General features: G+C 38.7%; 2 protein-coding genes across 8 annotated transcripts in view; one reads left to right on the forward strand and one right to left on the reverse strand.

Annotated features, from left to right (window-relative positions):
- Window positions 1-4,906, reverse strand: part of Phkb (phosphorylase kinase regulatory subunit beta) — a 204,216-nt gene extending 199,310 nt beyond the window's left edge. For 2 of the 7 annotated variants that reach the window (XM_048355670.1, XM_048355672.1), the window contains exon 1: window positions 4,789-4,896. In XM_048355670.1, the coding sequence (XP_048211627.1) occupies window positions 4,789-4,843 (55 nt within the window). In that variant the 5' untranslated portion in view covers window positions 4,844-4,896. Of the gene's footprint in view, window positions 1-3,067; window positions 3,163-4,788 lie in introns of those variants that run through there. The other 5 variants (XM_048355673.1, XM_048355671.1, XM_048355676.1 and 2 more) reach the window with 5 other exon arrangements.
- Window positions 4,907-4,997: 91 nt separating this feature from the next.
- Itfg1 (integrin alpha FG-GAP repeat containing 1) overlaps window positions 4,998-13,983 on the forward strand; it is a 174,147-nt gene continuing 165,161 nt past the window's right edge. The window contains exons 1-5 of the mRNA XM_048355677.1: window positions 4,998-5,367; window positions 8,162-8,234; window positions 10,455-10,600; window positions 11,834-11,891; window positions 12,950-13,024. Coding sequence (XP_048211634.1) covers window positions 5,160-5,367; window positions 8,162-8,234; window positions 10,455-10,600; window positions 11,834-11,891; window positions 12,950-13,024 — 560 coding nt within the window. The 5' untranslated portion in view covers window positions 4,998-5,159. The remainder of the gene's footprint in view (window positions 5,368-8,161; window positions 8,235-10,454; window positions 10,601-11,833; window positions 11,892-12,949; window positions 13,025-13,983) is intronic.

Below are 13,983 nucleotides of genomic sequence, written 5' to 3' on the forward strand. Positions count from 1 at the left end.
GAAGAAAACATAGAGCAAGAATTAGGTTCTACGAATAGATGAATATCAATGTTAATTATGCATGTATACCAATGTTAATATCGTAGTTAACGAGGGACTTAGGGCCACAACCTATGATGGCTCAGGAGCCTGTGGCCTATAGTCACTTCAAGCCACAAGAACCTGTTTGATCATTAAAATTAGTATGAAAACATAGTCAACATTTAGGAAGGGCATCAGATGTGTAAAATTAAACTGATATATCCATCAAATCAAATACCTAAATAAGTAATGAATGGAGAAATACATAAAGGAAAAAATTTCAAATAGTATGTTGAAACCTTCTAATACTTAGGAGCCAAGATAAGGATTTAAGGAAGAGAGATTTATCAGTGAAGAATAAATGAAAATATTAAGCCATTTCTTTTCTCATCATGTATTATAAACATCTCAAAAACTGAAGTAAATCGCAATGTGGTTGCTAAAGCTGACCGACCAGCTCAGCTCACCCAATATACATTACATTGTAGTGGCCCCAAAAGAAAATGGAAGCAATCTGAGCTACTGTTTTCTTCTCTAAAATAATTTCATGTCTTTTTGGTTGCTAAACTTTTGGAAAAAACTAAATGTTCTGTACATTTTGCTCCTAAATTCTCCACCCCTTCCCCATCAAGATTCTTTCAAGAGGGCTGGGGATATGGCCTAGTGGTAAGAGTGCTTGCCTCGGGGCTGGGGATATAGCCTAGTGGCAAGAGTGCCTGCCTCGGATACACGAGGCCCTAGGTTCGATTCCCCAGCACCACATATACAGAAAAAACGGTCAGAAGCGGCGCTGTGGCTCACGTGGCAGAGTGCTAGCCTTGAGCGGGAAGAAGCCAGGGACAGTGCTCAGGCCCTGAGTCCAAGGCCCAGGACTGGCCAAAAAATAAATAAATAAAAATAAAAGAGTGCTTGCCTCATATACATGAGGCCCTGGGTTCAATTCCCCAGCACCACATACACAGAAAATGGCCAGAAGTGGCGCTGTGGCTCAAGTGGCAGAGTGCTAGCCTTGAGCAAAAAGAAGCCAGGGACAGTGCTCAGGCCCTGAGTCCAAGCCCCAGGACTGGCCAAAAAAATAAAAATTAAAAAAATAAAATAAAAAAGATTCTTTCAAGAAAAATCTGAGTAACAAGATCTCTCATTTAATAGTTAAAACAAATTAGAATATAACTTAAGTATGTACACATAGAAATAAAAATACAAGGTTCACACTAAACATAATAAAAAGTAGAAACAACAAAGAAAATGGAAACAGAAATGATCATGAGGAATATGAAGGACTAAAATACATAAATTATCAGGAACATTACAAACTGATTTTCTAAAATCAAGATTCTGGCTTTCACTGAGTGGTTTCTTTCTAGTACCAGTAATAAGCTTAGTTATAACACCAAGATATATTTTAAATGCTTAATAAATTAACACATGCAATAAAATTCTTGCCTACAAATCATAATGCCCAAGAACTATCATAGAAATGATTTCCAATATAAATGCAGTATTCCTAAATTAATAAGTAAGTTATACATACAAACCACTCGAAATATTTATTTTAACAGATACAAGGTTTTAGTACTTCTTTATACTCTTAATGAGTTATGGGGGGAGGAATCCCTCAAAATGTAAATACTGATAATTCTTAAAGAATTCTTTATAATGGATTATAATACAATCTGGTATTTTCTTGTTTTATTTTCTTAGTGCACTCTATTTCAATTTAGTAACTGGAATCAGAAAAGCTTTCTGTACGCTGACATCATACACTCTAAGTAATGCCAATGCATTAATTCTTGGATTTTGAAATTGCTAATACTATAAATGCATAAAAGGAAATCCTTAGCACGCCAATTTCCTCTTACTGATGAATGAGTTTGCTAGGACTGTAAACCTTACTTGTACTTGGAAAGCCAAGTAAGTACTTAGAAAAAAATACAGTGCACAGATACATCCTCTGCAACTCTTTAAGTTCAAAGATAAAAATAAAAATCCAACTGACCCTGTTATAATATTTCACCAACTTGCAGAAATCTGCTAAAAACATGGCTCATTTTCATTGATCAAGTGAAAACTGTTTTCTCCTGCTGGATACATCATCTTTAGTATAATTTCCTCCTCTAACTTTGCAAAATAAAACTTTCAGTATAAATGGAAATGAAAAGGGAACAACTGAATACCTATGAATACCCTAAAAGAAAGTGTTTCAAGATGTTGGAAATTAGTCTCCCATTTACTTGGTAATAAGTTTCTGCCCTAAAGGCTTCTCCCAGAGTGTTCAAAACAGCAGATTTTTAAATGGTCCAAGGTAGGGCACAATCTACAGAAAAGGGTACTTAGGGGTTTCAGTATTTGTTTCAGCTATATGAACATTTAACAAAACCTGTTTCTTGACATGAGAATGAATACATCCTCAGGCTTGTGTTCCTATTAAGAATCCATATATGTTGGTTCCTAGAACCCTAAACTACCTTGAAATTGCTTTCAAAATCATGTGGACAGCTTTCACATAGCTCTTCAATGGCACATCAACACAACAAACAGTCAAAGAACTACTTAATATCTCCTACTTTATGCCCAAGAAGCCATGGTATAAGAGTGCAAATCACACAGCTTTAAAATAAGTCTAAGAACGTGGAGCAAATCATTTCCTGTCTATGAGAATGTGTATGAAATGATAATACCTACTTCAAAGGGAATAAAATAAGTGTGATGTTGACCCCAAATCCTAATTTAGTAAAGTTTCCTATACTACAAACTTATTTGACAATTGAGGGTCCCAGGCACTAAAGAACTATCTCCAGTCAAATAGCTTGCTTACAAGTACCAGGCTCTACCCTTCTCATATCACAGAGCGCGCGCAAACACAAAGGCAGGGCACATGCAAAATATAATGGAAATCATGCTAACATTAGCTAACATGGCATTCATGTTTGAACCTGAAATAAAAGAAAAGGAAATGAAAATAAAGTATCATACGGTGACATCAACCTTCAGAATCAAAGGTATTTAAAATTACAGGTTGACCCTTTGGGGGGGTCTACACACTTACCAGACCTTAAGAAAGCAGGCAGAGAGGAGACGACTGCATCAGGTGACTTGGCCATTTCAAATTGTTGTGTCTAATCATGAGCATCACAGGTTAAACTACAGCAATTTTAAAATTGTTTAGTGAAGGTTAGAAGCAATCAGCATTAGATTAATTGAAAGCAGCATGAGCAGTTATTAACATGATGCAGTATGCAACAGAAGATAATAATTGAGGATCATTACGTAATTTAATTTTCTTTTAAGAGTTGAAAATTTGATTTCCTTTGTTTGGTAAATTATATTTGCTTCTATAAATGAGGAAGGAAATGAAATCACTTATTAAACATTACATAGTAGAACCCTTCATGCTGAAGTAATTATGCTACTATGTAACAATGTTTAGAACTCTGCAGTGAGTGCACCCCCAAGGCAGGTCAGTTCAAATTCCAAAGCTCTTCTATATATTCTTCCATCAGTCTGGAGGCAGTTAATTCTTTGAATGACACAGGAAGTAAAATGATTTAATCAAGAAACTTTCTCAGCTATACTTTAAAGTTAAGAGAAACTAATTTACAATATTGGCTTCAAAACTGCTATCATTTTTTAACTACTACTAGGTAAATTTATAAGAACATTAAAAGATTGATACTATCCACTAATATTTCTCATATTACGCTGGATTTAAATGATTCAACAGGTTTAGTTTTTCTGAAGAAAATGTAAGGTTTTCGAGGCTTACTGTTGGAACATACATGAAAACAAAACTGGAGAAGGAAATAAACCCTAAAATTGAGTTTACTAAAAGGAAAGAAAATTGTTGGTGCAGTGCTCAGTTTCCTGCAAAAACCAGATTGGTTATTCTCTGAACATAACCCAATAATATTTTTAAAGTGCAGATAACTAGTTACCGGCCAACTATTTCAAATAACCGTAACGACTCCAAAATGAACTAGTTTTTGAAAAAATCTCTTACATTCTTTAGGTGGTAGGTTTTACTGTAACCTAAGTAAATAAGCAGATAATTTTCAGGTCTGAAAGCCGAACGAAATTGGCAACAAACTAAATGTGGTTTATGAAATAAGATATTCTGTACAAAGCTGAAAAGGCCCAACGCTGTCCAACTCTGTAAGCTAAACAAACCCAAGCCTACGAGTTGGGGAGAGGGAGAACGCCTCTTACTACCCGTGCAGGGTTCACTCTCCACGTTTTCCACGGCTCCCAGTGACTTTTTTGGATAAGGTCCTCGGTTGAAGCAAGCCGTCCTGCCTTCCTCCTGTGAAGGGGCACACTTTCTGTCCCTGATCACACCCGGCCCGCACCATCAGCCCAGGCCACGGGCGGTGGGCGCCTTAGGACAGGGCAATCAGGGCCACAGACCCCGGGGGCCCGGGCACAAGGGCTACTGAATGATGGGAATGAGGTGGCTGGATGGCTGCTGGCTTCCAGCCGGGAAGGCAAGCCTAGCGGGGAACACTGGGGCTTTGCGGGGGAAAGAACTTTCAGGAAAGCCCTTTTCCCCCCGACGTGCCGCAGCCCTATATCAAGGGCCGCCACTTTCCCGAACGCGGACCCGGGCAATGACGTTGGGCCACTGTCCGGTGGTCTGGATGCGTCCCAGTGGGGACGCCAGGCTCGAGGCCGGACTCCGGGGTCACGGGTTCATTCTCACGACCCCCGCCTGCAGCGACCCCAGCGGCTGGGGGGGGAAGCACCACCCACTGGACGGCACCCCACCAGCCAAACCTGAGCGCTTGGCCCGCGCTCTCCGCTCCAGAACCTTCCAGCTCAATTCGGCCATAGTGCTTGGGCTGCGGCCTCAGCCAGCGCCCAGGCTGCCTGTCAGCACCTCCGGCCCGCCCACCGGCTCGCGACACTGTCGTGAAGCGAGCGGCCGGAAGTGGGCGCGGGCCAGGCGGCCTCTCGGTGCCCGGCCTTCCTGCGGGCTGAAGGCTACCTCCCCTACGCCCCTGCCGGCGCCCTTTCCGCGCCCTCCCGCGCCGAGGGAAGGGAGGCTGGCTTCCAGGTCGAGGGCTTCCCTGCTCCCCCGCCCGACGGTGCTTTGCGGCAGCCGTCAAGCGCGACTCCGGGCGGTGGGCGGAGGCCGAGGGGCTGCCATGGCGGCTGGTATCCGGCGACGAAGCTCCGGGGCCCTATGGGCGCTGCTCTTCGCTGGGCTCGCGCTGGTCGGGGTCGGGCCTACTCCGGCCCGAGCGCTCCACAACGTCACGGCCGAGCTCTTTGGAGCCGAGGCCTGGGGCACACTGGCGGCCTTCGGGGACCTCAACTCCGACAAGCAGACGGACCTCTTCGTGCTGCGGGAAAGTCAGTGCTTGCCGGGCCCTCCCCTGTCCACTCTCTGCGTGCCCCTCCCGTGCACCCACACTCCCCTGTCCACTCTCCGTGTACCCCTCTCGTGCACCCACTCTCCCCTGTCCACTCTCCGCGTGCCCCTCCCGTACACCCACCCTCCCCTGTCCACTCTCTGCGTGCCCCTCCCGGGGCGCCCACACTGCCCTGTCCACTCTCCACTCTTCGTGTGCTCCGACCGTGCACCCACACTCCACTGTCCACTCTCCGCGTGCCCCTCCCATGCACCCACACACCTCTGCCCACTCTCCGTGTGCCCCTCCCATGCACCCCACACTCTGCGTCCCAATGCCATCTTTATAGCCCTCGGGCCTTTCCTTTCTCTCCAGCATCCTTGACAGCTTGTCCACCCCATTTTCCGGCCTCAGGTTCTGACCTGACCACCCCAAGGTTTCACTAGTCTCCCCCAGAGCCCTCACAACACCTGGCTTTCCCGTCCCAGGATCTGTGGCTTTCACTACCACTTAGCCTGGTCTAATCACCTGCCTCCCAAAGTCCTTCCAGTTCCCCAGGAGTCTTTGTAGGTGGCACTTGCATTCTCTCCCGAGGTCCCTTTCAGTTGCTTTCTGCTTTACTTCAATCTTCCTTCCCCTTTAATGAGCAGGAAAACATGCAAGTTGCATTTTGTCTCAGGAAATTTCTCCTTCCCTGCCTATTTACCTAATTTAATTCATCCACCCTTCCTTGGTCAAGATGCCAGTTTTCTTTGAAGCTGCATTTTCCGGAGAACTCAAACATTTCACAGCTCACCTAAGCATTTTGCAGGGATGTACGAACCAATGTACGAACTTGAAATACTTCCCATCCCTAGCTTGATCTAGTCTTTGATGTACACTTGGCCCTTCCTCACATAGATAAGTACAATGTTGTTCCAGATCTTTGCATTGTTTGACAGCTTTTGATTCTTGGATGTTCCTTGCTTGAACCATTATTACTACTTTTTTCATAAATCTTGGTGCTGACAGTGAAAATTAAAGGGGTTAATTTTGGCATTCTGGAGTACCCACAATAGCAAATGTTGTTTAAAGTTCAGTGCCTTGAGGAAGTTGAGAGCTGATTCAAACCTTGAAAGAGTCCTGATCCAAACTTTTGGGTGCCTTTTCCAGGACCTTATGGACCACGGACGTTCTATCTTTGAATGATCCCCCATATTGCAAGAATGGTGCATACTGCTAAACCTAATTCACTATCCAAACGGTACTGGGGAGCCTTGACTTTATAATAAAGGCAGCTTATATTTGGTTAAATAATATTAAAGCTGTCCAACTCGGTGTTAATTGAACTCCAAGAATGCATCCACCTGAGAGATAGTTCATGAAAGCCATAGAAGGAGGTTGTAGACAATTGAGCTTTATTGCTTACATTTTTTTAATATTTTTTTTTATTTTTGCCAGTCCTGGGGCTTGGAACTCAAGGCCTGAGCACTGTCCCTGGCTTCTCTTTGCTCAAGGCTAGCACTCTACCTCTTGAGCTATAGTGCCGCTTCCGGCTTTTTCTGTATATGTGGTGCCAAGGAATCAAACCCAGGGCTTCATATATGCGAGCAAGCACTCTGCCACTAGGCCATATTCCCAGCCCCTATTGCTTATATTTTTAATCATGTCCTTGTTACTTGCCAGATACCTACAGAGGGAGTTCCTGAATCCTTAGTGTGAGGCATCTGTATGATAAACAATAAGGATTTATGGACAAAATGGTTGGATTTGGGTATTACAAGACTGGTTATACAGTACAGAATAATATAGGACTTATTTTTTGTGGTGCTGAGGATCAAACTCAGGGCTTCATACTTGCTAGAGGATATTATAGTTTTAAGGTGCATTTTTATTGTCAAAGTGATGTACAGAGGGTTTACAGTTTCATACATAACACAGTGAGTTCACTTCTTATCAAACATGTTACTTCCTCCCTCATTTTTCTCCTACTTTCCCTTCTCCCCAAGTCCCTCCACTCTCCCTGCAGTTGTACAATTAGTTTACAGCATATTGTCTTATATGTATTGCTGTACATTGGTTCGCCTTTTACCCTGTGTCTTACCATTTCGATGTCCCTCTTCCCTAATTCCGATAAATGTATATACAATACTCAGGGCACCAAAATCATATACAGTGACATCAGAGGTAAACCATAGAGAAGAAAAAGGAGGCATAATTTCACATAGTACGTTGAAAATAACAACAACAATGGTAAACCACTTATTTCCATAACTTGGAGTTCATTTTGCTTAGCATCATCTTATATGAACATATGTACTTATCTATTGAGCTAGTGTGATCATCAGATAGGACTGTCCTAGACATATACTAATTATTGCCAATGAGGGAAACCATAGAGTCTATGTTTCTTTGGATCTGGCTCACTTCACTTAGTATGAGTTTTTTTTCCAAGTCTTTCCATTTCCTTATGAATGGGGCAATGTCATTCTTTCTGTTAAAAACATAGAATTCCATTGTGTATAAGGTGCATTTTTATGTAGCTATTTTAGTCAGTTAATCTGACTTGGCAAAATACTTGTTTATCTTGATCAGGTTTTTCCAAGGTTATTCTTTCTCTTCTGCTTTGAACATTGAATTTATGCTATACTTGTAGGCTCCATTCCATTGGATTAGCCTGACTATCCTTGAGAGAGTAGATAAACTATCTTAAAATAAAAGCTTTCTTGTTGAAGACAGTTCACAGAAAACACAACCACCAATTAGATATTTTACCAGAAAACATTTTTCTAATATTCTTTATTTGCTTCTTTTAGGAAATGAGTTAATGATCTTTTTGGCAGACCAGAATGCACCTTATTTTAAACCTAAAGTACAGTTATCCTTAAAGTAAGTGCAAATATTTATTTTTATAAAACAATACTTATTAGCCTAATAGGGATTTAAAATAGGTGTATTGTTTTGAAATCAGTCTTAACAAATCTGTGGTGGTGTGACATGAACTTCCTAGTTATGAAATTGGAGTAGTAAGTATGTTGTTAGGGAAAGTAGTAAAAATGTCAGTGTTTAAAAATATTTTAAATAAATGAATATGAGTAGATTAAGATATGTTTTTCAAACACCATTTGTTTTTTTACAGTCTATTATGCTAAGTTGACTGTTAAGAAGTGTCTCTCATACTGAGTGTACACATGTTAAGCATGTGACAGGAGAATGTGTCTGCAATAGGGAAAAGTCATTGGCTCTGTCTTTATTTTTGTTTCATTTTTCTTTTTTAGATCAATGTGTCAGTGGTTTTAATTGTTTCTTTTTTTTCTTGCTGCGGGTACTGGCTCTTAAGCTCAAGGCTTCTCAGGTCTGAGCCACCTGAATAGCTAAAATTTGAGGCTGAGCCACCAGTGCAAGCCAAAGTAGTAGACTAGAATTTGGCCATAGTATAAGTAAACTTTAGGTAAGAGGCTTCAAATATGGAGACAGCATTTCCAGATAGGCCAATAAGAATAGCATGATGTAAAGAGAAGAGTGGAAAGATTTATCTGACAGAAAAGGGAGCTACACTTGGGATAGTTATGGGTTCTCAGAAGAGGGAATTAGGAAAGACTAGGACCTTTCCTAAATATTATAAAGCATTTACACTCAATCCTGTGAGTTCAGTCCCGAGAGGGAAATCACTACAAGTTCTTATAAAGAAGGGATACTTAAGTCAGGTTATAAGCTGATTTACTTGTCAACTGTATACATGGTGAATTGCTATGTAGATCAGGGACTACTTAGGAAACTTTATTTTTTTAATCCATACGTGAGATAATGAGGGTTCAAATACATCGGTATTGTGGAACAAAAATACATGTTAAAAATTGACATTAAACTAGAACAGGCATGGTGGCTAGCACTTGTTTCCAGGCAACTCAGAAGATGAAGGCAGAAGGATCTCCATTCAAAGCCAGCCCAGACAATGCTGGGTTTGAATCTGTTTTAAAAAAAGAAGGTAAAAAATAAGTTGAGGGCTGGGGATATGGCCTAGTGGTAAAGTGCTCGCCTCATATGCATGAAGTCCTGGATTCAATTCCCCAACACAACATATATAGAAAATGGCCAGAAGTGGTGCTGTGGCTCAAGTGGCAGAGTGCTAGCCTTGAGCAAAAAGAAGCCAGGGACAGGCCCTGAGTCCAAGGCCCAGGACTGACAAAAAAAAAAAAAAAAAAAAAAAAGTTGATGTTCAGGGCATAACTCAAGTGGAAGAACCTTGTGTAGCATGTGCACCATCCTGGTTACAATTTCCATACAGTAAAATAGCAAAATAAATACAAACCAAGACTAGAGTCATAGCCCAAGATAAGATAGGTAAGATTTTAGGTTTATTTTCCAGCACCACCAAAGGAGTTGAGATCCGAGTAAGATCTGATTATCTCAATTCAAAAACCAGCCCAAGCAGAAAAGTCCCTAAGACTCTTGTCTTCAGTTAACCAGTAAAATATCAACTGGAAATGCAGCTTCAATGCTAAAGCACCAAGTATAAGTGAACAGATCCTCAAAGCCCTGAGTTCAAGGCCTGTTACCAGCACAAAAAATAAAACATGGTACGCAGATAAATATTTTTAGCATACTATTCTGTGTCAGCAATTTTTGGAGTAAGGGAGCAACAGAAAGGGGTAAATATTATATTTAAGAAATGACTGATTAGAAGTGATAGTTTTAGAATGTTAGAAGTATACAATTTTGAATCTACATTAATAACCAAATTAAATATTTTATGAATAATGTATTTTAATAAAATCGAGATGATAATCTTATATTTTAGCACTTATTTATGACCCTCTCTCGACATGTTGACAGAAGTACTGAGACAACTATATTGATAACTGCTTCAACATATATAAGTTTTCTCTTGATGTATTTCAGATTTATCATTATTCTGTACTTATCCTAAGCTATTTTATGGACCAGAGAAATATACATACCTGAATGATGATAATATTTAAGGAAAGAAATATTTGTCAATTCTATGAGAATTTAAATTTTGCATTGAAAATGTTTTCTGTGATTAAAATATGGAGATGTACTTTTTCTTAATGGATTGTCTAATATTTGTAAATGTTATTTCTGTAGGACTTACAGTACATTGATAACAAGTGTTGTTCCTGGGGATTATGATGGAGATTCACAAATGGATGTTCTTCTAACATATCTTCCCAAAAATCATGCCAACAATGAATTAGGAGCTGTTATATTCTGGGGACGAAATCAAACATTAGGTGAAGTGTTTAAGACTTTTTAATATTTATCATTAATTGTGGGAAATATATAACTGATATTCTTAGAAAAGCATGACAAAATAATGTCTGAAATTAGTTCAGAATTCTGTTTTAGTTTTCTGTCATTGTATAAACTTTCTGAAAAGACATTTTCTGATTTTCCTTCTCAAGCCTAGAACTAGTCTAAGATCAATTCTACATAACAATATCTACTCTTTGTTAACGTTTAAACAGGAAGAATTATTAATGTTTTCCTGGCTTTTCAGATTGTAGGGTTGATTAAAGAATGAACTCTAGGTGAAACTTTCAAGATCAATCCCTCATGCTATCAAGAACACTACTGTATCTTTTAGTTCTCTAAAGTAGCCACTTTGTCAATAACTGCCAGTTGGAGGCTCCCCCCTACAAGAATTCTCATCAGAAAAATGGATTGTTTACCTGACTATTTAGTGCTTCCAAATTCATTGAACAGACATGGATCTAGCTACTAATAGATCATCAGCTTTCCATGCCTTCAGAAGTCTATGGATCTGATTGGCAAGGCTTGATTTTCATTCAGCATCTCAGATACAGGAATATCTTTTTGGTTTCTAGTCTTCCCCATATAGAAAAACTAAAAAACAAGATGGAGGTTGAGAATCTGTCTTCCATATTTTACCATGAACTTTCAAATGTTATCTTAAAGACCGATTAATGTTACCTAGACAACTTTATTTGTGGAGCCAGACATAGAAGGAAGACAAATGCAGTTAGCTGTGTTTTCTGGTAAATTTGGGAATATAGGAAGTAATCTCAACATTTTATAGCCAATCTGCCAATACGTGTTTTAAAGAGTACTGTGTGCAAAACATTGCTTGTATGTAAATATGGGCATGCAGAGCCCAATAGTTTTACAAAGTTTACTACTTTGTCTACACCAAAACCTTGCTAGTGTTAACTACTCTAATAACAAAATTTATATAAAGAAGATTCAATTTAAGAAATTACTAGAAACTTCAAAAAGATCTTTACATGCTGTTCTTCATTGAAAAAAATTCTACCAGTATTAACATTAGACTTACTGTGTCCTGATATAACAGTTAAAATAAACCAGAGATGAATCTTATAAAGAATAAAAGAATTATTTTCCTGAAGGCCATAAACCAAAATTAATGTAAAACCTTGCTAATATATATATTTACTATATGTATATATATATATTTATTTATTTATTTATTTCTTCTCTCTTAACAGATTCTAACAATATGACTATACTCAATAGGACTTTCCAAGATCAACCACTAATTATGGAGTAAGTGTGTACTTGATTTCCTTGGAATGATTTTAAACTTGCAAACCTAAAATCGTCTACATAGGAAGCTCCTTTGCTAGATATCGACATGAACTTTACTCCTTAAAGATGAAAGTGACTTTTACTCCATAGTGGAGGAAAGAAAAAAAAATATTTATTTTGAAAAACTAGGAAATACTTTGGTTTTTTTTCTATTAGATTCAAATGTGGCCATTATGGATCTGTGGAGATATTAGCCATATCATTATACAAGTAAATTTTTCCATAAATCTATAAGATTTCTTTATTAAAGAGAAATGTGTCTTTTCAAAAGTGTGTTATCATTTGTTTCCTCATAATCCAGTGCAAACTTTGGATAAGGTATTTTGGTAATGACATAGAGATTATTCTTGGAACTCAAGCAAACAAAGTATGGTTGGTCACATTCTTGTTTCTAATAATGCCTTTCTTACTGATACTAAAATCAGTCATATATCAATAGGTCACTAGCCACTAAAAAAATAAATTCATAGATTAGTCTTGCAGATGTTCAGCTTAGTTTCTTTCATAGTTATAGCAGTAAGGAATTATTTTCCTCAGTTATTTCTCTCTAAATTAAGTTTATAGGAATTACTGCCATCTCCTTAACCTTCATAGTTAGCTAGATTATACAGAGGTTACAAACAGTCTTATAACCTTGAAATAAAAATTTATTCCTTGTTGTCTCCTCAGTGTGTTCTATTTAGTGCTGGTACAGCAGCAGGCTTTGCTTAATTCTGTTGCCCATGAAGTCAGGCTGTCAGAAACTGCTGCCTTTGTAGAATATAGCCATCCCAGATTCCATGTTCTTACCATTGGTGCAACAGGCTTAGTGAGGGCTGGTAAGTCCAGTGACAAAAATAAATTATTTGTCCTGGAAGTGACATGTCATTTCTGCTGCCATTTCCTTGACTATAAATAGATTCTGATGAGCCTTGTGACATTTGCCACACTTCCTCAATTTTTTTTCTTTTTAAGATAAGTTATAAATGATGCTTTAATAGAATGTCTACTAAATATTTTGAATGCTTTCTTTTCAGCTTTAATGGTGATCTAATTCCTGATGTGTTTGGTATCACTAATGAATCCAGCCAGCCACAGATACTGTTAGGAGGGTGAGTAAATGTGATGCTAATCATGTAATTGTATGTATTGTTGCTGCTGCAGGGACAGTGTGTCTCTAGGATTGGTTTATCTATTAGAGAAAAAAAGAGCTTTTGGAAATTCTTATTTTTAAAAAATTTTCGAAAAACATTTGGTCAACATATAAGGTTTCTCAAAAAGTTTTGATTTCACATTTAATCCTAGACATGTGATATGATATTGACTGGATAATTACCTCTGGTTCTTCATTGGGATGGAAAACTCAACAACATATTACCTAAATGTATTTTTATTATTTTAATAACATATTAATGCTTATTCCCACAAGGAAACCATATTGTGTCATTTCTTTCATTATACTTTACATACTGAACAAAGTCATTTTAAAATTATTATAACATAATGGCCCAATCTTGTAATCCTAACTACTCTACTGCCTAATCTGAGGAAAGTTCAAGGATAGCCCCAACTAGGTAAGGAGATGGAACTTCAAAAAGAAAAAAAACCAAGCAATTACAGTTCTAAGAACCACATATGCAGCAACCCTTTTTAAAATTTATTTATTTAGTGTTAAAGTGATGTACAGAGCAGTTACAGTTTCATACATATGGCAGTGAGTACATTTCTTATCAAACTTCTTACCTCCTCCCTCATTTTTCTCCCACTTTCCCCCCTCCCCATCTTCTTCCCCTCCAAGTTGTACAGTTGGCTTACAGCATATTGTCCTGAAATATTGCTGTGCATTGGTTTGCCTTTTACCCTTTGTCTCTCCACTTTGATATTCCCCTTCCTTTCCCTAGTTCCAATAAATGTATATACAATATGCACAGTACCAGAATCAGTTACAGTGACATCAAGGGTTAAACCATTGGAGAAGAAAGACAAAAGAAAGTCATAATATCATATGGTACATTGAAAATAACAACAATAATGATAAACAACTAAATTCCATAACTTGGAGTTCATTTCA

Source organism: Perognathus longimembris, chromosome 10, assembly GCF_023159225.1.
Source record: "Perognathus longimembris pacificus isolate PPM17 chromosome 10, ASM2315922v1, whole genome shotgun sequence".
Classification (NCBI taxonomy): Eukaryota; Metazoa; Chordata; class Mammalia; order Rodentia; family Heteromyidae; genus Perognathus; species Perognathus longimembris.